Source organism: Lolium rigidum, chromosome 3 (assembly GCF_022539505.1).
Source record: "Lolium rigidum isolate FL_2022 chromosome 3, APGP_CSIRO_Lrig_0.1, whole genome shotgun sequence".
In the NCBI taxonomy this organism is placed as follows: Eukaryota; Viridiplantae; Streptophyta; class Magnoliopsida; order Poales; family Poaceae; genus Lolium; species Lolium rigidum.
Window position 1 is genome coordinate 400,511,111 of NC_061510.1, and position 22,193 is coordinate 400,533,303.

Sequence of the window (22,193 nt, forward strand, 5' to 3'; positions counted from 1 at the left end):
AGCAGACCTCTAGCTCGATGGTGGGGAAAGAGAAGGACCTGATTGCATTTCATCATCTCTCAGTGAGGTCTTTTCTGCAAATGCTAGGGACTTATATGTGTATTTAGATTTTATGGAGTCCTTTGTAATATTTTGTACCTCCTCCGTTTGGATTTAATGAGAAGCTTCCTGGCCCTTCGGGGCACTCTTTGTTAAAAAAAAAGTGTAGCATTGTTGGCGCGCGTATATAGTTAAACGGTCGGGTGATCGATCGTGACGCCTATTTACCTCGTACCACCTCGCTGGATAGGCTAACGTTCCACGAACCTTGCACGTACTACTTTTTCTAGAGCGAAACACCATACTGGCCTCAGTGAAACACGTAGAGAACAGGAACTCTTAGAGCATCTTCAGTCGCGTCTCCCAAACCGTCCCCAAAGGGATTTGGGGCGCGCTGGACAAAAAAACGTTCCCAGCGCGCGCCCCAAAGCCTTTTTTTGTCCGGCGCGCCCCGATACGGTGTCCGGCGTCCCGAGCCCGTCCCCGTCCCACAGGGGACGCACCGGGCACGCCGGACACAACGAAATGAGAGGCGAGGAGGCGCGGGGCCGACCCGTCAGCGGCTCGGACGCTCAACCGCCACATACGTAGCGACGGTGCAGTTGACAGGAAGCGGAACCATCGCATTGGCAACCGCGTTGACGACGCGCCAACCCCGCCGGAATGGAGCGCCGATTCCTCGGAAGAGCAACCGCTGCTCTCTTCGACTTCTGCGCCGCCGTTCATCCGCGCTCAATAAGACCCGTACGTACGCCGTCATTCATCCAAGCCTCCATCCGACACCTCCAGCGACGATGAGCTACATCTCCCAGCTCCCGTCCGACACCTCCGGCGAGGGAAAGCTCGTCGGCTGGCGCCATTGGTGGGACAAAGCCGGGACGCCGAGCGGCGGCGACGATTCCCCGCCGCCGGTTGACGGCGAGGAGGAATGGCTGGGCTGGGAGGAGGAGGAAGAAGAGAGCGACGCCGCGGCGGAGGCGGTGGCCCGTGCGAAGGCGAAGGCGGCCAAGGCGAAGGCTGCCAAGGCCAAGGCCGCCAAGGCCAAGGCCAAGGCGCAGCCGACGAGCACCGGCGACAACGACGCGTCGAGCGCCGACACCGCCTCTTCGGAAGAGGTGACGAGCAGGAAGCGCCACCGCGATGACGACGACGAGGCGGGGCCATCAGCGAAGAAGAAGAAGTAGATAGTTTATATGTATTTAATTATATTTTTTCGAAGTTTTATATATAATTTGTTTATGTTCAACCGATTTGAATATTATTAAATAGTTTCTTTCTAGCTAAAAAAATACTTTTAATGTTTGGGGGCGGCGTTTGGGGGACGCGGCTGGGGAGCGACGTCCCCCAAACGCGGCACGAACAAAACACGTCCCCCAAACGCTCGATCCGGCGCGGTTTAGGGGACGGTTTGGGGGACGCGGCTGTAGATGCTCTTAACTGCCTGGAAAGGTGACCCAGGGGGGAACTGGCCGTAGCACACAGCTTACTTCAGCGTGGTACACTGTAGCAGCAGCAAACACATGGATCACCTATTCACCTGTACTATCCGGCATATCACCTTCAGAGAAACAGCACAATCCAGGTTCTGATCTTCGTGTGAAATTTGGAACGAACTGAACGCTAGTCTTTTGAAACTTCTCCAACATGCCAACCGTCATTGCCGCGAAAATTAAGGCCGAGGCTGCTTTGTGGGTAGGGGGCGGGGGCAAAACATCCTAGATGGCAACCGTTAGAGCATCTCCACTCGTCTCCCCACAGAGCCCCCCACGACCACTTTTTTTCATCCGGACGGCGAAAAACGGCCCAGTCAGGCCCCCGGTTCCTCGTTTTGGTCCGGATTTGAGCCTATTTTCGTCCGGACTCCCCATGCCATCCTCGGTTTCCCGGGGGTCTCCCGGGGACTCCGGATGAAGCTCAACCAACCGTCCACGCCCACGTGTCTCCTCTTTCGTCCGGATTCCCCGAGCCATCCTCTTTTCCCCGAGAAACGCCGCTTGGGGAGCACACGACTGGGAAACTACTCCTCCCCACGCCAAATCTTCCTCCAATCCGGACGAAAATTTCGCCGGATTTGAGCGTGGGGAGCGCCAACGAGTGGGGATGCTCTTACATACGTCTCACTAGATGCCCTATGTGTTGTTTTATTTTCAAGATAACACAACCGTGACAATGTCAATGGCAATCCTACTCCCTCCGTTTCATTTTATAGTGCCTATAGTTTTTTGGCACGGAAATTAGCGCAAGAGTATTTTTTACATAAGACCCCCTGGCTGAACGATTTGATATCAGAGTAAAATTAGGGAATCGATAACTTCCTAACTTACCGTAACAAATCCCACAAATCTCTCTGGTTGACTCACCATATATGTGCAGCCAGGTTTAATTAAGGAAAGAAAAAACATTGCTTCCTAAATCTAAGCAATCATGGGGTCATGCCTTAGGAATCTCAATTAATTGTTTCCTATTTTGTATGGATTTTTTTCATGCATGTCGTGTGGGAGTTGACCGATGGAGGGGGTAATTGAAAAAAAAGCCAAGCTACGGCCTTATATTTTGAAACATATGCCAAAAATCTATAGGCACTATAGAAAGGAACGGAGGGAGTAGTATTATCATGTTATATCCTATGGATAACATTCTCTGTCCTGTACTTCATTTCTCATGGATGCAAGCATGCTAATGTGTACCATCTGGGTATCTGATGCTCAACAGAGTGTGCACACAACAAAAAAAAAAGTTTTGTTAGTTGCGACAAAATCAACAACCTGGTGGATACAAAATTCAATACTGAACCAAACATTTGCATTTTGCAAGCTGGGTTTTGGACGGGTTGACCTCAGAGTAAATTTCACGCCATTCGCATCACTTGAGAACTAACCTAGTCACTCTCAAATTCATCTGCCATTGAGCTGATCGCCCCTACGAGGAGTTGGTATGGGATATTGAGCAAATAGTGGCACACAATTCACATCATTTAGCGGATTTACCAATGCAGCAGCTCATGCTTTACGGAACTTTCTTCTCTTCTCCAACGCGTCCACTACGAGGGATGGGCAAGTCACCATCAGATCCTTGAAGCCTTGGGTTGCCACCACAGCATCCATTGCATCCGATATCTCAATAAATTCAAGGCAGGCATCTTTAAGCTTGTCACAGCTATGTTGGTCAGCTAAAGCCAGTGTGGTTGCCACATTGTCCACCTTCAGATGCTCGCAGAGGATGCTTTGGCAAACCAGCTTGAGCCTCTCCATGGCATATCTGTCAGCAGCCACTAGTAGAAGACGGATCATTTCAGTGTTGTCATCTCCCTCAAGGTGCTTGCGAGGCAGAGAATCGGTATAGATGAAATGGAGCAGTGCCCTGAAAACAGCAGGCTGCATGTCCTCGATGGTTATGTGATGCCCCTTGCTCGCCTCCCTCATCAGCCCGTAGAGCTCCGCTTTGAAAACAGGTGACCGCATGGCGAGAACGAACCGATGCGCCCCGAAAGTCTCTCCTTCAACATTGAAACTGACGTCAAACCCACCCTTTTCTTCCAGCAGCCTGCCGACGTCCTCAGCCATGTCGGATGGTGGCATGTCGATTTTTGGGAACAATCTGGCTTCAGTTACGTGTGGCTTTTTGACAACAGTGATAATGCATTTGATTGTGAGGCGATCATCCCTAAGGTATGCAGATTCCTCAATCTCACTTCGCCTTTTGAACTTACCAGTCTGTGGAGCAAATCCACTAATAGCCCCAAAACTGAATATTCTAGGCCCTGTTTTATGCACTGAAGACGACAAGCCGGTGTACTGGTCCATCAGCCTCAGGTCGCAGGACGCCCGGACTTCAGTGTTCTTGCTCAAAAGCTGGAGATAAACTGAGATGTAATCTTGGCATGCTTCGCTGTGGCCATCAGGGTAAAAGCGGATGGCCCAGTCGTGGCCGCCGACAGTGAAGATCCCGGAACGTATGTAGCTCATGGCGTCGTTGCCCATGCCCCTATGCTTGCTATAGCCCAAGATATCGAACACATGTGTGCCTTGGGCCACCTCCGGGGTGCACGTAGACACCGTATTAGATGCCTCCATCTGGTGACCAGGAGGAAGATTGACGGCCGGAGGAGAAAGATTCGCTGCGACGACAACGGCGCGCCGCGTCCTAATCTGATGGTGTGAAAGAAAAGCGCATCAATCCCCAGCGCCGGAGGAAAGAGAGGGCGGAGTTGATCGAACCGTCAGACCTCAGATTGTGTGGCGGTGGCGGCGGCGGCGGCGTCGTCGAAGCCGGAACGGAGCTGCCTCTGCTTTTTTTTTTTTTTACCTTTCTTTTGAGTGGATATTTTTTCACTTTTCCTATTAAACAGCTAGCTGTTTTACAATTAGGAAACAGCTACTTTTTTGGCCGTCCGATGTCTTCACCAATCTTGGTGCATCTCTATCTAGCTTCTACTGTGTGCCCCGTTGAGTCTCCCGACTTTCCCTTTTCAGCGTGAATTTTGAAATTTCATTTCCCTTCATTTATTCTGTCGGAGACGCCCCCTCTTTTTTGTCATGTCCCACCTCTTCTGTCCCATCGCTTCTTTCTCTTAGTCCTGCGGGGAGGCGGAGTCATGGCGGAGAAGGATTCGGCGAAGCCGCAACTAGCTCGACCGGTGTTGGAGGAGTCGGCGGCTGTAGCGGCGGCGCATCCTGCTCGGCCTGCATCGGTTCGCACCGGAGCGGGGAGTGCTGCTACGCTGCAGCCGGTGGTAGGTGCGATGGGGAGAGGTGTTCCTCGTGTTCTTCTCCGTCCACCGGGGAAGAGGTCGCCGATTCGCGAGCGCAGAAGGCCTGGTTCCCGCCGTCGTGATGGGTAATTGCTTGTTCCCATGTCCTCTGGATTTGTGTTCTCTAATTGGGGGTGGACGGATCCTAGCACGCCTCTGTCGTCCGTGACTGCTCCGCGGTCACCAGGATGAGGGAACGCGGAGGAGGGAAACCAGGTAGGCAAGAGAATGATGCGAGGACGTGTGTGTTAGGCTGTTGCCTTTTGTGTTTCTCTGCAGCGTTATTCGTTTTGGATTGCTTGAGATTGGACTGCTCAGATACTACTGTAGAGATTTGACCTTCTCTTTTTTCTGGAGCCGCATCAGCTGTGAGTTGGTTTTGGAGGCGCATCAGCTGTGAGTTGGTTTTGGAGGCGCATCAGCTGCTGTTGATGCTTGCTTCGCATGTGTAGTACCTCTGCTTATGCCTGGTGTAGTGCTTGATTTATTGGACGTTTTAGGTAGTGTTTGGTCTGAATCTGTTCATCTGGGTTGGAGCTCCTTGCAGATGATCTAGGGCGTTTGGGATATTGTTGATTTGTTAGTTTGACCTAAATGTGTTCATCTGTGCTGAGAGTCGCTCCAGATAATTTTTGGGCGTTCTGGGGTTATTTTTGCGAGGATTATACATATGTAAATGCTATACAATGTTTTATATGTTCTAAATGCAGAGAGAATAGCTATATAAATTGTAGTATTTGATTTCTTTTGTAGATGCCCATGCATTTGGCTATATGATGTTGGGTTGTGAATTTAGTTTAAGACTGAGTCATATTTCTTTGTTTTCTTATGAGGAATCCGTATGATGTTCGGTTGTTTGACTCTGCGCTACAACATGTTCATTTTCTGTTTATGTGTTGTGTCCATGCCTACTGCACTTTATTGTTGCTCTTATGATCTTGTTATTCCTTTTCTTGCTACTTGTCTGGTAGACAGAAACAACAACAATGGAAAATCCAGCAGCAGAAGATTACATGTTGAGGTATTGTTGTGCATCCTCCCTTAATTTAAATTGGATTCCTATCTCAGGCATAATATCAGAACTTACTGCTGACTCATCTTGTGCAGTACCATTTGTAGCATCTTGTTCAGTACCTTGTGCATCATTATCTAAAAATTTCTCCACGCCTTCTTCAGTTATGTTCTTCTCCTCCTTTTCTTGATTTTCATCACGCGATTCAGATTTATCTTTTTTTTGGATCATCATGTTGACCAATGTCTGCATTCCTTTTATTCAGGTTCCAAGAATGGTCAAAATCATGGTTATGTTCTTCATCTTCTTCAGCAACCTAACAGGGTAACCTCTCAAGTGACTAATTTCATTTTTATTGATTACTTATCTGTTTGTGTACTATATTTATTTGCCACAGACATTGTTTGCCTTATTTTTGTCTTACCTCATCCAGATGCATGTCATCAAACATAGTTGAGCCCCATGGATTATCATCAGCTTCTTCATCTTCTTCATCTTCTTCCTGCATCTCAAATATGCCTTCTTCCAAGTGAGTATATGTTCGTCGTTGCAGATGGTCCTTCATCATCCATTAACTAAGTTCCCTGAATAAGTTTGTAATGTGAGCATGTCGTAGTCATATGCATTATGAATATGATTAGTATCTTTAATTGTGTTAATGAAATAGCTTACATGAGATATATATTGATGTTTTTGAGCCTCAACATGAATCTTCCTGCTTTGTTGCTTGCTTGTAGTTCATTTTGGATTCTTTCAGTAGCTGGAACCCATGTATTGTCATCGTTGGCTGATGACGATAAACTCCGGACATCTCCCTAGAGTATATTTTGTTATTTTACATCTTCTATTTTTGTATATGCAAAATTAAATGTAGATTTGTTCATTATTTTTGAGAGCTTAGTTCTACTTACCTGATATTTGCAATTTCTGATTTGCAGCGTATATCCAGGTCGCCCCTTAGCAACGCCATGTATGAAAATGTGTGCTGCAATTTTTATTTTGATAATTCTGTTTAGCGCATAAAAGTATTGTTCTGAAAGTAAATACTAGAAGAAAAAAGGCTTTATACAGCATGTATTTTCTGAATACGCTATCTGTATCATTTAAATAGTACCTTTAATAATAAGTCGTCATTCATTTGTGCAATTGTATTTCCACCATTTATCCCCTGCAAGAAAACAATATATATCATGAATTAGGTGCAATGATAAAAGTAATTCTTATTCCATCTATATTTCATTGTTTTAGCATTTCATTCATTCATTTTCCCCATCATCTATCTTTCATTTTCAATTAGTAGTTCAGCCACTTTTTGGTTTGTACTTCAGTCTTCATTTTTTCAGATTATAATTCATTTAGTTTGTGAGACCCTCAGTTAGAGCAGCGGTAGTCCATGAATTGTCTCAGTCTCTCATTTTTCATTCCCTATTATATATTTTAATTTTGCATTGTCCCTCATTTTCGGCTTCTCATTCTTCAGTGTTCAGTTCATCACTTTTTTAGTCAAGTCATGAAGATATAAACTAGTTCTATGTATATTAATTATTCATTTCTAGTTTTCATTTATTTAGTGACTCATTATTCTTAGTTTTCATTTGTCATTTTTCTTCATTCATTTTGTAGCAGCCCATTGTATGTCTCTTCCATCATTCTCAGATCCTTCACTCTTTCATGTTTCAGTTTCTATTTCATTTAGTCTTGCACCCCTAATTGTTTCTTAAATTTCAGAGTTCAGATGCTCTTCGTCAGTTTCTTTCTTTCATTTCTTTTTTTTCATTCCCTCAGGTGTCAGTCCTTCTTTCTTCAGTATTAATTTTTTAAGTCACGTTCTTAAGTTTTTTCACTCTTTCTGTCCTTGGAAGCCTGCGAATGAAGAACTCACAAATCTCATTGTTCTTTAGTGTTTCATTCTTCAGTTATCTATTTGTTCTTCATTATTTCTACCCAGATTGCTGTTATTCAGTTTTAGTCATCTCACTCTTGTTCATATTCATTATTTCAGTCTACATTCTCATTCTTGTTCTTCATTCTTTCTAAGTCTTCTCAGTTTCATTGTTCATACTTTGACTTAGCATTCTCAGTCTTTTATTGTTTCAGCTTTTCAGTGTACCATTATCTTGATTGCTTCAGTTACTCACACTCATTTTAGATCTTCGCTACTTCATTGTTTCAGTTCTTATAGTGCAAAACTAATAGAAACTTATTTGAGAGTTTCAGCAAAATGGTCTGCAATACAGTGTAAAACTACTTGAAACTTTCAGCTTTTAATTTCTCAGATTTTCATTGTATTATTCCCTTGATTGATTTAGTTTCTCACTCATATTTTGTTCTCACTCATATTTAGATCTTCATTACTTCAGCGATTCAGTCTTTATTTCAAACTTTCAGCTATTCATTTCTCAATTTATGCATGCCATTAGTTCTTTTGTTATCTTTCTCTATGTCATCCACGTTTCATTCGTTCCTTCTTTTTATTAAATGCTTCATTTTTTGATTTCAGAGTTCAGATGCTCGTCTGGATGCTTGATCACTCGCTCGCTTGTGTGTAAGGTTGTAGCAGCTCATCTCCGTCCGTGCATGAATCAGGTGCGAACATTTTCTTCTTAACCCCAGTTTCTTCCTCACTTACCAGATTCAGTCGGACCTAAGGTTGTAGGAACTCATCTCCATCCGGCATGAATCAGGTGCCAACAATTCCTTTTAACCCATGTTTTTCTCAACACAGATCAACTTTGGACCTAAGGATGTAGCTACCCATATCCCATCCGGCATGGATCAGGTGCCAACATCAGTAGCTAAGTAGCTGCGAATATCGTCTAGGTAGATCTCTCTATGTCATTATACATTGCTCATTTGTTTAGCTATTCATTTTGGCCTACGCAATGTCTTTTTGATCCTGCCTTTTGTAGTATTTCATTATCTCAATCACTTACTATGTATTTTTTTTTTCACATATGTATTCCTAGATGTCGAGATCCAATCCGACCTACTAACCTAGTTGCTCATCTTTGGCCAGCTTTAGTCCAGGCACATTCCCATCCGATGCTACTTCCACCTGATTATGCTCTCTCATTTTACGTCTATGTTATGTCGCATTGTCTCTGTTCTGACACTCATCTCCGTATGCCAACCTAATGTCTTTTGATTGTGGGTTTAATAGTATTTCATTAACTAAATCACTAACTATGTATTCTTTTTCACCCCTGTATTCCTAGATGTCGAGATCCAATCTGACATACTGACCTAGTTGCTCATCTTCGGCGGCTGGTTTTTCTATCAGTTGCTTTTCAGCAGCCAATGCACTCCTCGTCAAGGTACATTCTATCCGATTGTACTTCTACCTCTTTAATGATGTCTCTCGTTTACGTTTATGTGATGTTGCACTATCTCTGTTCCTATGTTTGTAGATTTGAAAAGTTGTTCCTAATGCAATAGAAGAAAAAGCCAACTTAGTGGCTTAGTGCACTATTACTTTTTAAAGAGAGTTTTGGTTGATTAGTCTTACATGATCATGCAACATTTTCGTACCTGGATGTTATCAAAAGCACTTGTAGATTCACTTTTCAGTTGGTTCCAGAAGTAATTTAAGTGTTTTTGTGTAACAGGGGAAGTAAAACTTGAATAAGAGTGCATCGTAATTAGTGTCGGTTTTCAAATCCGGGTATGCAACTACAGACATCAAATGATAAAACTGATGACAGGGAAACTTTTGTGTTTCAGTTGTTAAGAAGATCGGGACCATACCTTAGGGTGTATAGCATCTCCAAGTGGAAGTAGGGTTTCTTGCAGAAATTCCTTTCCTTTCTTCGTGTACGGTGGTTGTTCTTCTCTTCCGTCCATTGTTTTGGGGTAGGATCCTGTCGATCTGGATCCTGAGAGGAGCAGCGAATGGCTGGAGGAGTGGTTGGAGCACGTGAGGTGTTTGCTTGCTCAAGAAGGCTGGAGAGCTGTTTTGGGCCTTGTAGGGTCATGCACGCGCTGAGCTTTCATGTAACGTTAGTTTTCTGTTTGGTCTATAGGTTTGTAACATTAAGCTGGTTGCATTTTTCGTGGGCTGTTTTGCTGGCATCGGACTCAAAAACTCATGTAAATCAAAATCTGTCTGTTTATGTTAATGAAACAGACACATTTTTCATTAAACCGAATGTTGTTCGTTGTTGTGTTCAGAAGACAACTGCCTTCATTTGATTGGTCCAAAAAAAGTGCCTGTTTACGAATTGAAAAACAGCTAGCTGCTGTATAGTCAGTCCCTATTTTTTCACCTTTTGGGGAGGAAGAAGGCGCAAGGGCCCTAGAGTTCATGGGCCTGGGTTTTGGTCTGCTTGGTACTCAGAGTAACCTCCAAAAACTGACCGAAGCGCATTTTCAATAGGAAAAAAATGAAGCTGGTCGCTCAATAATTTTGACGATGAGCCTACCCCGGGAAGGGACCTACGGTCTTAAAATATCAATTGAGATCAAAATCATCAACAAATAAACCAACGCATAGCGTGTTTCGTTATTAGATCGCTAATTACAATAGGTTGACCTCAAGGGCTCACCCAACAACATGATTTTAAATCTAATTGTTGGAAACGAATTTTTGGACTAGTCCTAATTGGTCTCATTTTTTCCATAGCCACAAGTAAAGATACATTGCTCATCTAGCTAGGTGTACCTTCCCCTAAAAAGCTAGCTTCATTTAGACAAAGTAGTCACATTTATTTTAGAACGAAGGGTAATAGTAGCTTGCAAAAGATAAAACACGGTTCGCTTCGTCTTCGGTGATCTTGGGACCTTGGAGATGTGACGGACCAAGGCCCCTCATTGGCGGGAGGGTCCCCATTCCTTGTTTAAGTTGTTCTCCAGTGTCTTCTTCCGGTTGGTGAAGCGACAGCTACATCCTGAAGTCATAATAAGTCCTCCCGCTATATCCTCGCTCCGGTAGTGCCTCTAGCGGCGGTGGAGGGTGTGTGGACTCGTGTGTCCAACGGATCTCCTGCAATTATGTTGATTTTCGTGTTTGTTGGGGTGTTTTTCGGTAAGTCTCTTCCAATCTATGGTTGTCTTCATTGGCAATGGTTGTTGCCCTAGTGTGTTGGTCCTTTGGGGCCTTAGCACGATGACTTCCCGTCTATCTACTACAACAAGCTCTACTACGACAATATTTGCCCAGCTCCGATGATGGAGGGGCAAAGGCGGTGGCACGTCTTCGGCTCGCGTTATTGTATGTAGTCGTCGCAAGTTGGTCCAATGATTAAATTGTAATTTAATTTTATTACTTTTAGAGCTTTATTGTATAGTTGTTGATGAATATTAATAGATCCATCAATTTTTGCAAAAAAAGATAAGATTTTGAAGACACGGTCCAATTTGAGTTACTATGTTTCTAGAGTGAAAAACGACAAACATAGCGTAGATGTAAGGTTTAGAACAACCGTCGCCTCCTCTTTGAAATCCCAGCCACCGCAAGCCCGCAACTATCGGTTCACTCTTCCCTCGGCCTTGCTGCTGCAAAAATAGACAATGAACCTGATGTGTAGGTCGAGTTTTTCAATATCTTTTTCTGGAAGATTAGTTTTAGGTTTGGTGGTCGTCTTTTTAAGGCAGTTTTCTCGATGGAGAAGGCGACTTCTTCACTAAGGGTTCTTCGACTCTTTCAATCGACGACCAACGTCAATAGTGGTATTGGAAGATCAAATTTCTCTAGGTACGCTCTTTTAGATTTTGGCATGTCGGATCGATTTTGGATGGTTTCTTATGGTTGTGGCGTGGAGGTATGTCCTTGTAATATCGGTCTTGGGCTTGGAGGCTACTATATTCTCCATAATGGTGATTCACAATCTTGGTTCCCCAACAACGTTGACCAGATGTTCGGTTCAACTTTTCTAGAATACCGGTGGTGGTATTCTTGCAGATGTTGGTTGCTTATTCTAATGGATCGTTACACGCGTACCCTTGGTATTGAAGCTCTAAAAAAAAAATACGGGAGAACCCTCATTGATATTTATAGGCACGTGATTTAATATCTATGCCGTGTTGTTATGGCAGCCTTAGAAAAAGCGCAAGATTATGTGATTAAACTAGAAAGAGTTTGAAAACCTCCATGATTTGATAGTTTTTTTCCTTCTTTTGCACTTAATTTTGTAATTGTTGGAAACATCTCATGTGTTTTTTTAGAACCTCGTGAGAGGGCGGGACGCTCCCGCATTGCATTAAGAAGAGAAAGAGTTGGTCTAGTTAATAAGGGAATTTATACCAAATATCATAAGAGTCACGGTGGTTAAATAATAGCAAAAATCACACACACGCGCGGATACAAGAGTCCCTAGGCACAAGACCATTTTAAACACCTCATACCTTGCCAAGCCAATCACAACAAGGTGAGTACTCGTGCCCAACCTTATGGAGACCGTCACTGAATATATATTTCTACCAACTCGCGAATTGCATGTATTGATTTTGGTGTGATAGTTTTCTTGCACATCTGTAGATAATTTTCTATGGAAACTGTCTTCTCTTGCACATCTTTGTTGGTGCCTTTTTTTTAGGTTATTATGTTCTATGGAAACTCTCCGAAAGACTCTGCCAACATATATTCATTGCGCTTACCTGTAGGGATGTTGTAATATTTATTCTTCTTATCCAAATGTCTACTACTCCCGACACAAGTGGAGTCCTTTTCAATGTGCACAAGAATCGGTGCATCGAGCAACGTATTCTATGCAGTGCACTAAAACTAATCAAGAACTCAACTAGCAAGGTAGATGAATTCAGGCCAAGCAGCACACCATTGCCACCAAACAAAGTGTCAGAAACCTTCAAGCTTTGAGGGTCAGTTGTGTTGTCCCCTCCGGAGAGAAAACCAAGGGGGGCACCTCCCCAGTAAACCTAACGGGCAAAGCCGCCTCAGTCAGATACTTGGCTCCGTGTCATTGCAAATTTTCAATGTACTATTCATTTTTGTAAATACATCATTGTATTGATTATAATTAAAGGCTTCCTATTTTTTGCGACGTCTAGGGGAATGATGTCGTTGATGGTTCTGGGTCTTACCGCAGAACATCATTGTCTCGTGCTGACAACTATACATTACTGTCTTGTAACTAGTTGTATTTGCTAATAACCCAAAGACAAAGAGGAGCCCGTAATTAAAAGAAGGCAAAAACAATATGTCTTACATCCAAAATTATGAATTTATTCAATATGCACGGTTAAGTTTATTAGAAAAAATATATATATATTCAGCTACGGTCTACATAAAAGACAACATGCGCGGGTCAGAAGTTGAATTGCTATTTTTTGTTTTGTTTTTCGCTTTTATGGATGCACAAATCGACCTGTCTTTTCTGTGTAGATTTACATATAGACGTACTCTGCATAATTTGCAGATTCTAAATATATCTGTAACTTTTCAATAGTTTTAAACTTTCGAAATGTGCTATGCAGTTGCACGGAAGCGCTGCAGACAACGGATCGGACGATGGCGGCGTGCAACGCCGTTCTCCCTGTTGGGGGCATCGTTTTTGGAGCAGACAACGGATGGCGGTGGTGCTGAGGTGGAGCGGTGTGCTTTCGCTGTGTCGGCGTCGTCGAGTCGCCGCGGCATGGTGCAGTGGTGTCTCGGGACGGATGCAGTGTGATGGACTCGCGCAGGATGGTGGAGTCGTCTGGCGCCGTGGCGGCATCGATGGCAGGCCTGGCATGGTCAATGCGATGATCTCTCTTGAAGATGGAGTCGAGGAAGATGGCGGTAGCAACTTCTATGGCGTAGGCGTTGGCGTATGCTGGGAGTCTGCTTGACTGAATGTGCTTCTCATCTGCTATTGGACGGCTTGGGAAGGCATTTGATTTCTGGTTGATTTGAGTTGGTGAATTGTCACCCCCTTCATCCCTTTGTAGGTTTAGCGAGGTGGCTTCGAGTTTGATCTTTTGTATTGCTCTTGTAAGGTGTTGCGAATAATCTAATAAAAAAGCCGTGTGCATCCTTTGGATGCAGAAGCTGGGGCAATATTTCCCCCATTTCGAAAAAAAAACGGAAGCGCCGCAGACAAACTCAACAATCTGATAAATCAAAATTTCAAGACTGAACCGAACGGGTTGACTTTGGCAATTTTTGACGCCATTCATACGACTTGAGAATTAACCTAACTACTCCTAGGTTATACAATTATACTTATACTAGCATTGAGGTGATCATCCCTGCGACAAGCTGGTACAAGAAAACTAGCAAAATACTGGCAAGCAGCTCATATAATGAAGCAAGTCTACCGCTCATGCTTTACGGAACTTTCTTCGCTTCTCCAATGCCTCCACTACCAGCGATGGGCAAGTCACCATGAGATCTTGGAAGCCTTGGGTTGCCACCACGGCATCCATCGCGTCGGATATCTCGATAAATTCAAAGCAGGCGTCCTTAAGCTTGCCGCAGCTATGTTGGTCAGCTAAAGCCAGCGTGGTTGCCACGGTGTCCGTGTTCAGATCCTCGCAGAGGATGCTTTGGCAGACCATCTTGAGCCTCTCCATGGCGTATCTATCGGCAGCCACTAGTAGAAGCCGGATCATCTCAGTACCGAGGTCATTGGGAGGCAAAGAATCGTTGTAGATGAAACGGATCAGGGCCCTGAAAACGGCAGGCTGCATGTCCTCGATGGTTATGTGCTGCCCCGTCGACCTAATCTCCCTCATTGCCCCATACAGCTCCGCTTTGAAAACGGGCGACCGCATGGCGAGAACGAACCGATGTGCTTCAACAGTCTCTCCTCCAACACTAAAACTGACGTCAAACCCCTCCTTCTCATCTAGCAGCCTGCCGACTTGCTCGACCATGTCGGATGGTGGCATGTCGATCTTGGGGAATGGTCTGGCTTCGGTAACTTGTGGCTTTTGGATGACGGTGACAATGCACTCGATCGTCAGGCGATCATCCCTAAGGTATGCGGAGTTCTCAATCTCGTTTCGCCTTTTGAAAGCAGGAGCATCTGGAGCAAACGCAGTGGAGTCATGGGAACTGAAAATCCTAGGCCCTGTTTTATGCACTGAGGAGGATAATCCGGTGATCTGATTGACCAGCCTCAGGTCGCATGACGCCATGACATTGTTGCTCTGCCACAAAAGCACGAGATAAACTGAGATGTAATCTTTGTACCTTTTGTGGTACCCATCAGGGTAGAAACGGATGGCCCAGTCGTGGCCGCCGACAGCGAATATCTGGGACCGTATGTAGCTGTTGAGGTTGTTGCCCATGCCCCTGTGCTTGCTGTAATCCAAGATATGGAACACATGTGTGACTTGGTCTACCTCCCGGGTGCACGTAGACGTAGACGTAGAGACCGTCTTGCTTGCCTCCATCTGGTGACCAGGAGGAAGATTGCCGGCCGCAGAGGAAGAATCGCAGGAACGCGGAAGGCTGGTTGATGGCGTGAAAGAGAAGCACTTCAATCCTTGCAGGGAAACAGATTGGAAGGAGAACAAGATATAGGCGATTAGATTCAAATCTTGAGACCTCAGATGGGAACCAGAGACAAAGGCGATATCGAAGACGGAGATGGATGGGGATCGGTCTCTGCTTTCCTTTCCTTTTCTATTTTGAGAGTTCTTTCAAAAAGCGTCTTGGGGAGGTACTTGCTAGGCCTGTGTTTTCATGTTTGCCTCGTACCGAGAGGCCCAACCGAAGCCCGTGTCGGGGAAGAAAAACGAACCGGCCATAATTTTGGCCGAACTCCAGGGGAACTGCTATACACCGACCTGGTCGGCGCGTGCGGGGTGCCGCACACCCCCAGCGACCAGGTCGGGTAGTTTGGGCCACGGCCCATTAGCTCAGGTACGTTTTTTTTTTCTTTTTTTCTTCTTCTCATTCTTCTGTTTTTTTTTCTGTTATTAATTTTTTTTTTTTCAAAATCTAACATTTTTTATGAAATTATTTTTCAAGATTTTTTTCAAAATATGAACATTTTTAAATTCAATAGTTTTAAAATTTGAACGATTTTATATTTTGAATATTTTTCAAAAAATTAAATTTTTCAAAATTTGAACATTTTTCACGTTTGAACAGTTTTTAAATTTGAACAGTTTTTAAATTTGAACATTTTTCATGTTTGAACAATTTTCAAGTTTGAACAATTTTTAAATTTGAACGGTTTTTTAATTTGAACATTTTTCATGTTTGAACAATTTTCATGTTTAACGATTTTTAAATTTGAACGGTTTTCAGATTTTGAACGGTTTTTTATGTTTGAACATTTTTTTAATTTAATTTTTAAAAATATATCTGTTTTTCGAATCTGAAAAATAAAAGTAAAAAAAGGAAACAGAAAAAACGAAAAGAAAAACGAAAACAGAAAACAGAAAAAAAGAAAACAGAAAAAAAGAAACAAAAAATAAGAAACAAAAAAGAAAAGAAAAATCGAAAAAGGAGGCAGCCCGCACCTAACTGGGCCGGCCCGTACCGCGCGCGGGGTGTGCGGTGCGCGGTACGCGCCGACCTGGTCGGTGTATAGGGGTTGCCGAACTCCACCGGGTACCACTACATAAAAGGGAGACGTCGCGAAGAAAAGGCCACGTCCCACGAAACGGACGAGGAACTGACGCATGTCACCGCGATGCCCCGTCCCGCGCGAGTACGCATACAAAATCGATCGACCCACCAAAGCTAGCTAGCCAGCTAAGGGCATCTCCAACGGGGCGACCCAAACCGCGCCCGCGCGTCCGGATGGGTCCAACCGGACAAAAACGCGGCCCAGCGCGCGGACCCATCCCTAAAACGGATGGCCGCGGCGTCCGGGACGACCCAAACCCGGCCCGAATCTGGGACGAGTTTGCGTGCCCGCGGACGCCGGATGCTGGTCGCTCGTGTCCTCCCCTTGTCCGCCCCTGGCCCGCCTGTCTGTCTCCCAAAACACAAACCCCTCGCACACATCTCCCGCCGCTCCGCCGCCAGCCAAGGACCGGTGATTTGGGAGAGGCGTCGACGCCGGCCACCGTCGTCGAGACACCGGCATAGGTCGCGGCCCCGCGCTGCTTTCGCCGCGTCGTAGCAGAGTCCGAGGACGCCGTCGCCGTCGCCGCTGTCCTCCCACCGTCGCGAGACCTCCCGCCGTTCGCAGCTGCGCCGTTGCCGCCGGAGGTGAGCTCTCGTGCACCGTGTTCGCAGACCGCAAGTCGGCCGAGACGGCCATGGCCTCGCAGGTCCCTACGGACGCATTGGATGGCCTCCGCGTGCGAGGTGTTCGATGAAATGGTCATACTAAAATTTGTCCCTTTTCATCTGTAGATCATGGTGGACAGCGACGACGACTACTTCTTCAAGAACTTCATCGACACGTTGTCCGACGAGGACTCGGACGACGAATTTTTCACGGATGCTGCGCTGATCATCCACGATCACATTGTCTCGCAGATCCCCGTGCACCGGGGTCCTTGCCGGGCGCGCCGCCGCCTTGGACCGCAAAAGAGAACGCGGCCACGACCAGCTCTTCACCGATTACTTCCAACCCAAGGCATTGTACACGTCGGCCTTGTTTCGCCGTCGTTTTCGGATATCCAGACCGTTGTTCCGCCGGATAATGGATGGCGTCAAGCTCTACGACGACTACTTCCACGCGAAAGTGGATGCATTTGGCAAGGTAGGCCTCTCTTCGTACTCGTGAAATGCACAAGCAGCAATTAGGATGCTTGCATATGGCGTTGCCGGTGATTTCGTAGATGAGTACACGCGCATGAGTGAGTCTACCAGCTTGGAAGCGATGTACAGTGTTCTCGCAGCCGTGATCGGTGTGTTCGGAGAACAGTACCTCCGGCAACCTAATGCAGAGGACACAGCTCGTCTGTTGTCAATCAACGCTTCCAGGAGGTTTCCTTGGATGCTTGGCAGCATAGACTGCATGCACTGGGAGTGGAAGAACTTCCCCTTTGGTTGGCAGGGGGCATACAGTGGCCATTCTGAGGGGTGCACAGTCATTCTTGAAGCTGTTGCTTCACAGGATACATGGATTTGGCACTCATTCTTCGGAATGGCTGGCTCACACAATGACATCAATGTAGCCGCAGCGCTCTCCGGTGTTTGATAGGCTAGCGTACGGTCGGTTCCCCGATGTGGATTTTGAGATCAATGGCCACCACTACACCAAGGGGTACTACCTTGCTGATGGTATCTATCCACCTTGGGCTACACTCGTGAAGACAATCCGAAAACCCAACTCGGAGCAGGGAGGCAAGGTTTGCCAAAGAGCAGGAGGCAGCCCGGAAAGATGTCGAGCGGGCGTTTGGCATCCTTCAAGCTCGTTGGGCTATCGTCAGACACCCTGCCAGAGCCTGGGATGTGCAAACTCTATGGGAGGTGATGATCGCATGTGTAATCATGCATAACATGATTGTTGAGGTAGAGCGGGATGATTCACTCTATGATAATGACTGGGAGGGCCAGGGAGAGTTAGTTACTCCTCAAGGTGGCCCGGCATCATTCCAGAAAATTCTTCATGCACACCATGAAATTCGAGATCTAGCTGTACACAACCAGCTGCAGGCAGATTTGATCGAGCGCGTCTGGCAGCATGTAGGCAACAATGCTGCAAACAACAATGATGAAGAAAAATCCGGAAGCCTAGATCATTTGTATCGTTTTTTCATTTTTTTTGAATAATACTTTATCCTTGATTACGTGGACAATGTAATGTGTAATAAATTTTGAGCATTTGAACTATTTTATATATTTTCTACAATTTATTTTGTATTTTTATAGTGAATTTACAAGAAAAAGTACTGTAGGGGGGCGCGACCCAAACCTGCCGCGTTGGGCGCAGGGCGCGACCCAAACGGACGCGCGGACGCAGGGCTCCGTCCGCGCGTCCGCTCGGCCACCCAAACGGTCCAAAACGGACGGCCCAGCGCATCTGTTTTGGTCGCCCGGTTGGAGATGCCCTAAGGCTCACGTAAATCGATCGAGTACAAGCAGGACCGGCCCATAGGACGGAGCAGAGGGGTGCTCGCTCCGGACCCTCAACAGTTAGGATCTTAGTTCAAGATTTGTTTTACACTTACTATACTTGTATTTATACTCTTTAGGCAGTAGAGTTTAGAATAATTGTAGAAAACATAGAAGGTTGAAGTTGTAGCTTAACGTGCCTATACTCCGACTCCTTCTCTAATGTGCAGAACAACACGAACCCTCATAATTTTTTCTCTGATTATTTCTATTTCTCGCAAACAATACACATGTACACAAGTAACTATTGGTAGAAATAATAATCATGGTATATAGTTCGTGCGATCAATAGAAATAAATAGTTTCAAAGATCTTCAGCAATATTCTTGAAACCATGAATCTTTCAAATGTAAATATTATTTAGTTTGTTATTGCATTACCCTAATATTTATCTTGCTAAATAATATTCTTTTTAGTTTTTGTATGTCTAACCAAGTCGTGAAGCTTGAGTGAGATTGTTAAGGGACCTAGAAAACTAATCATGCTTAAACTTTAAGTGAGATATATAAATTTAATATAAATGAATATCTTTAAGGAATTTTTCATAGTGGGGGGCCATGGCCCCCTACCCTAGAAAAGCTTATCCACTATGAAAAGGGGTTCTTGGTGTCGTTTCGCCCTAGGGCCTCCAAAATCTATGGATCGGCCCTGAGTACAAAGCGATGACAACTAGCTAGCTCACTACATTCAGTGAAATGATCCAGTACAGTTGCGTATAATGCATAGACACAACAACACATACAACACAAGTACAGTGAAGGGCGGGTGAGTACAGCTCAATGAATATCCAAGTACAAGTACAACTGTATATACATGAGCGTGTACAAGTACAGTCGTACACGCGAGTACAATCGCGCACACGAGCAAATACAGGTATAGTAGCGCACACGAGCAAATACATGTATAAAAATACAGTTGCGCACACGAGCAATTACATGCACAGAAGTACAGTCATACACATGAGAAAATACATGTACATTTCGCCCACACGAGCAAGGAAAGGTACACTTATGTACACGAGCAAGTACAGTTAACGAGTAAAAGAAAAAACTGCACCAAATACACTAAAAACAGAAGTACTTATCAGTTGAGGCACGAGTACAGTTAGATACACACCACAAGTACAACCATATTAGTATTGGAAGTACGGAAAAAGTATCTTAAAACCTATCAACATTGAATCTAGTTTTTAAAGATATTGACGCGAGGATTTGAAAAGTGAAAACGGATCGTAAGTACAAACTTACGATTCTCAAAATTTTCATTTTGAATAAAACGAATCTAAAAACTAAAAGAAAAGGCTGACAAAACCCAGCCCATGTCTTCTCTCTCCTCCCTCATCCCACCTTGCTCCCCCTTGCAACACATGGCGAGCAGGGATACCACTTCCCCATAAGCGGACCCAGAAATTTTTTGAAGCCTGGGCAAATAAGCTTAGTGTGCTAATTTTGTATCAAATACATGTAAAATAGGAACGAAAATAAGCCTGTCGGCCGGCCGGAAGCCTGGGCGGCCGCCCGGGCTGGAGGGATGCTAGGTCCGCCTATGCACTTCCCAGGAATTTTCTAGCACCACAGCGCTCCACTTACCGAGTGCGGAGCGAGTTGTCTTCCCTTCACGGAGGTCGGCCGTTTTCTAACGATTTCGAACTCCACCTCCCTTTGAATTTCTTCAAATTCATATTTTGTACGAGTAGATTTGTTCGAGTAGTTGCTTTTGTAGCTGGCAGGAGGGTGATTTACTCGTTCTTTTGGAAGTTTATTGTTGATGATGGCTACGTGATGGCCGCTGAGTCATCCGGCAAATGCATTCTTCATCACCGATCCGTCAGACTTGCCTCTCTGACTCTCTCTAGGAGCATCTCCACCGGGGAGCCCAATAACGCACCCGATAGCGATTTGTAGGCCAGCTGTTAAATTGGCTCACCCTGGCGCACTTAATAAAACGTCGACACCGTTTTGAGCCCAATAAAACCGCCGACAATCCCGTGTTGGCCCCTTCACGCGGGGCGCCGAACGGGTGCGCCGACCGCGGGCCATCCATGTCAGCGACTCAACGGGTGGCGCCTTTGTAAAGGAGACGCCTCGTATGCTTTGCCGCCGGTTGCCGATGAAGTTATTTTTGGGAGATTCTTTGGGGTTGCTGGTGTGTGCAACTGCTCCCCAAATTGGGGAGCACTTGCCGGCGACCCCCATAGCAGGCTGCCGGCGCCCCTGCAGGCGTTTATTTGGGGAGCGTCAGTGGAGATGCTCTAAGTTGGACAAGAGTGAGTGAATAGAAGTATTTTGCTTTTGTCAGAAAACATAGAATTGCTGGCATATTGCACTTTGTTCTTGTTATTCTTGAATAAATGAATTGTGTTTAATTTTTTGTGTCCTTAATATTGTACACAATAAATCAATATTTTTGTAGATATCTTCAAAAAAAAATTGTAGATAGTGGGTGTTACCAACTGAGAGAGAACTTGACCATGTATATAAGGAAGGGCATGTACAACCCAGCCGCTTATTATCGGTGACGCTGCAGTCCTAATCCTGATCATTTTGGCTTATTCCTGGTCGTTGGACCCTAGATCATAGATGACCGCTACCTGCCCAGCTGGTTTTACGAACAAAGAATACTCCTACCATCTAGCGGGCTGTTTTTTTTACTGCTGCTGTACATGTCCTAGGAGGCAGGCCTGAGGGCATCTCCAACCGGCTGACCCAAACAGACGCGCTGGGCCATCCGTTTTAGGCCGTTTGGGTGGCCAAGCGGACACCCGGACAGCGGCCCGCGTCCGCGTGTCCGTTTGGGTCGCACGGTGCGCCCAACGCGCGGTCGCACCGCATATGTAATAAAAAAACATAAATGAAAATGAAAAATAAAAACAACAAAAAATAAATTTAAACTACTGGTTAGTTAAACTTAGCTCTATTTTGGGCAATTTTTACACAAAAGAAAGCCCTATATGGGCTTTAAACTAAAAAAAAAACCCTAGACAGGGTTTGCGAGCACACGGTGGCCGCCGGCAGTACTACCCCCAGTAGTACTCGTCGTCGTCAGCGTCGATGACGACGACGCCCCCTAATACGTCTCCGACGTATCGATAATTTCTTATGTTCCATGCCACATTATTGATGATATCTACATGTTTTATGCACACTTTATGTCATATTTATGCATTTTCTGGAACTAACCTATTAACAAGATGCCGAAGTGTCGATTGCTTGTTTTCTGCTGTTTTTGGTTTCAGAAATCCTAGTAAGGAAATATTCTCGGAATTGGACGAAATCAACGCTCAGGGTCCTATTTTGCCACAAAGCTTCCAGAAGACCGAAGAGTCAACGAAGTGGGGTCACGAGGTGACCAGGAGGGTAGGCGGCGCGGCCTGATGACCCACAAGTATAGGGGGTGTATCGTAGTATTTTCGATAAGTAAGAATGTTGATC

General features: G+C 45.3%; 2 protein-coding genes and 1 long non-coding RNA gene across 6 annotated transcripts; 1 reads left to right on the top strand and 2 right to left on the bottom strand.

Moving 5' to 3' along the window:
• Window positions 1–2,923: 2,923 nt before the first annotated feature.
• LOC124700924 (BTB/POZ and MATH domain-containing protein 1-like) lies at window positions 2,924–4,112 on the bottom strand. Its single transcript, XM_047232983.1, has one exon. It carries the CDS (start codon window positions 4,110–4,112, stop codon window positions 3,039–3,041), a length of 1,074 nt encoding a protein of 357 aa, XP_047088939.1. The 3' UTR covers window positions 2,924–3,038.
• Window positions 4,113–5,369: 1,257 nt separating this feature from the next.
• On the top strand, window positions 5,370–9,941 carry LOC124700925. 4 transcript variants are annotated; one of them, XR_007001869.1, is made up of 8 exons: window positions 5,370–5,810; window positions 5,909–5,964; window positions 6,067–6,330; window positions 6,539–6,621; window positions 6,740–6,771; window positions 8,302–8,387; window positions 8,527–9,115; window positions 9,522–9,941. It is a non-coding gene; the product is annotated as an uncharacterized LOC124700925 (long non-coding RNA). The 4 variants fall into 4 exon arrangements; XR_007001868.1 differs by having other exon boundaries at window positions 6,539–6,771; XR_007001867.1 differs by having other exon boundaries at window positions 6,067–6,771.
• Window positions 9,942–14,054: 4,113 nt separating this feature from the next.
• On the bottom strand, window positions 14,055–15,131 carry LOC124700926 (BTB/POZ and MATH domain-containing protein 1-like). Its single transcript, XM_047232985.1, has one exon. The coding sequence runs from the start codon at window positions 15,129–15,131 to the stop codon at window positions 14,055–14,057; it is 1,077 nt and encodes a 358-aa protein (XP_047088941.1).
• Window positions 15,132–22,193: the final 7,062 nt, after the last annotated feature.

Bases quoted from the DNA above. Each gene is read 5' to 3' on its own strand.
- LOC124700926 (XM_047232985.1), bottom strand. From the start codon at position 15,131: ATGGAGGCAAGCAAGACGGTCTCTACGTCTACGTCTACGTGCACCCGG.
- LOC124700924 (XM_047232983.1), bottom strand. From the start codon at position 4,112: ATGGAGGCATCTAATACGGTGTCTACGTGCACCCCGGAGGTGGCCCAA.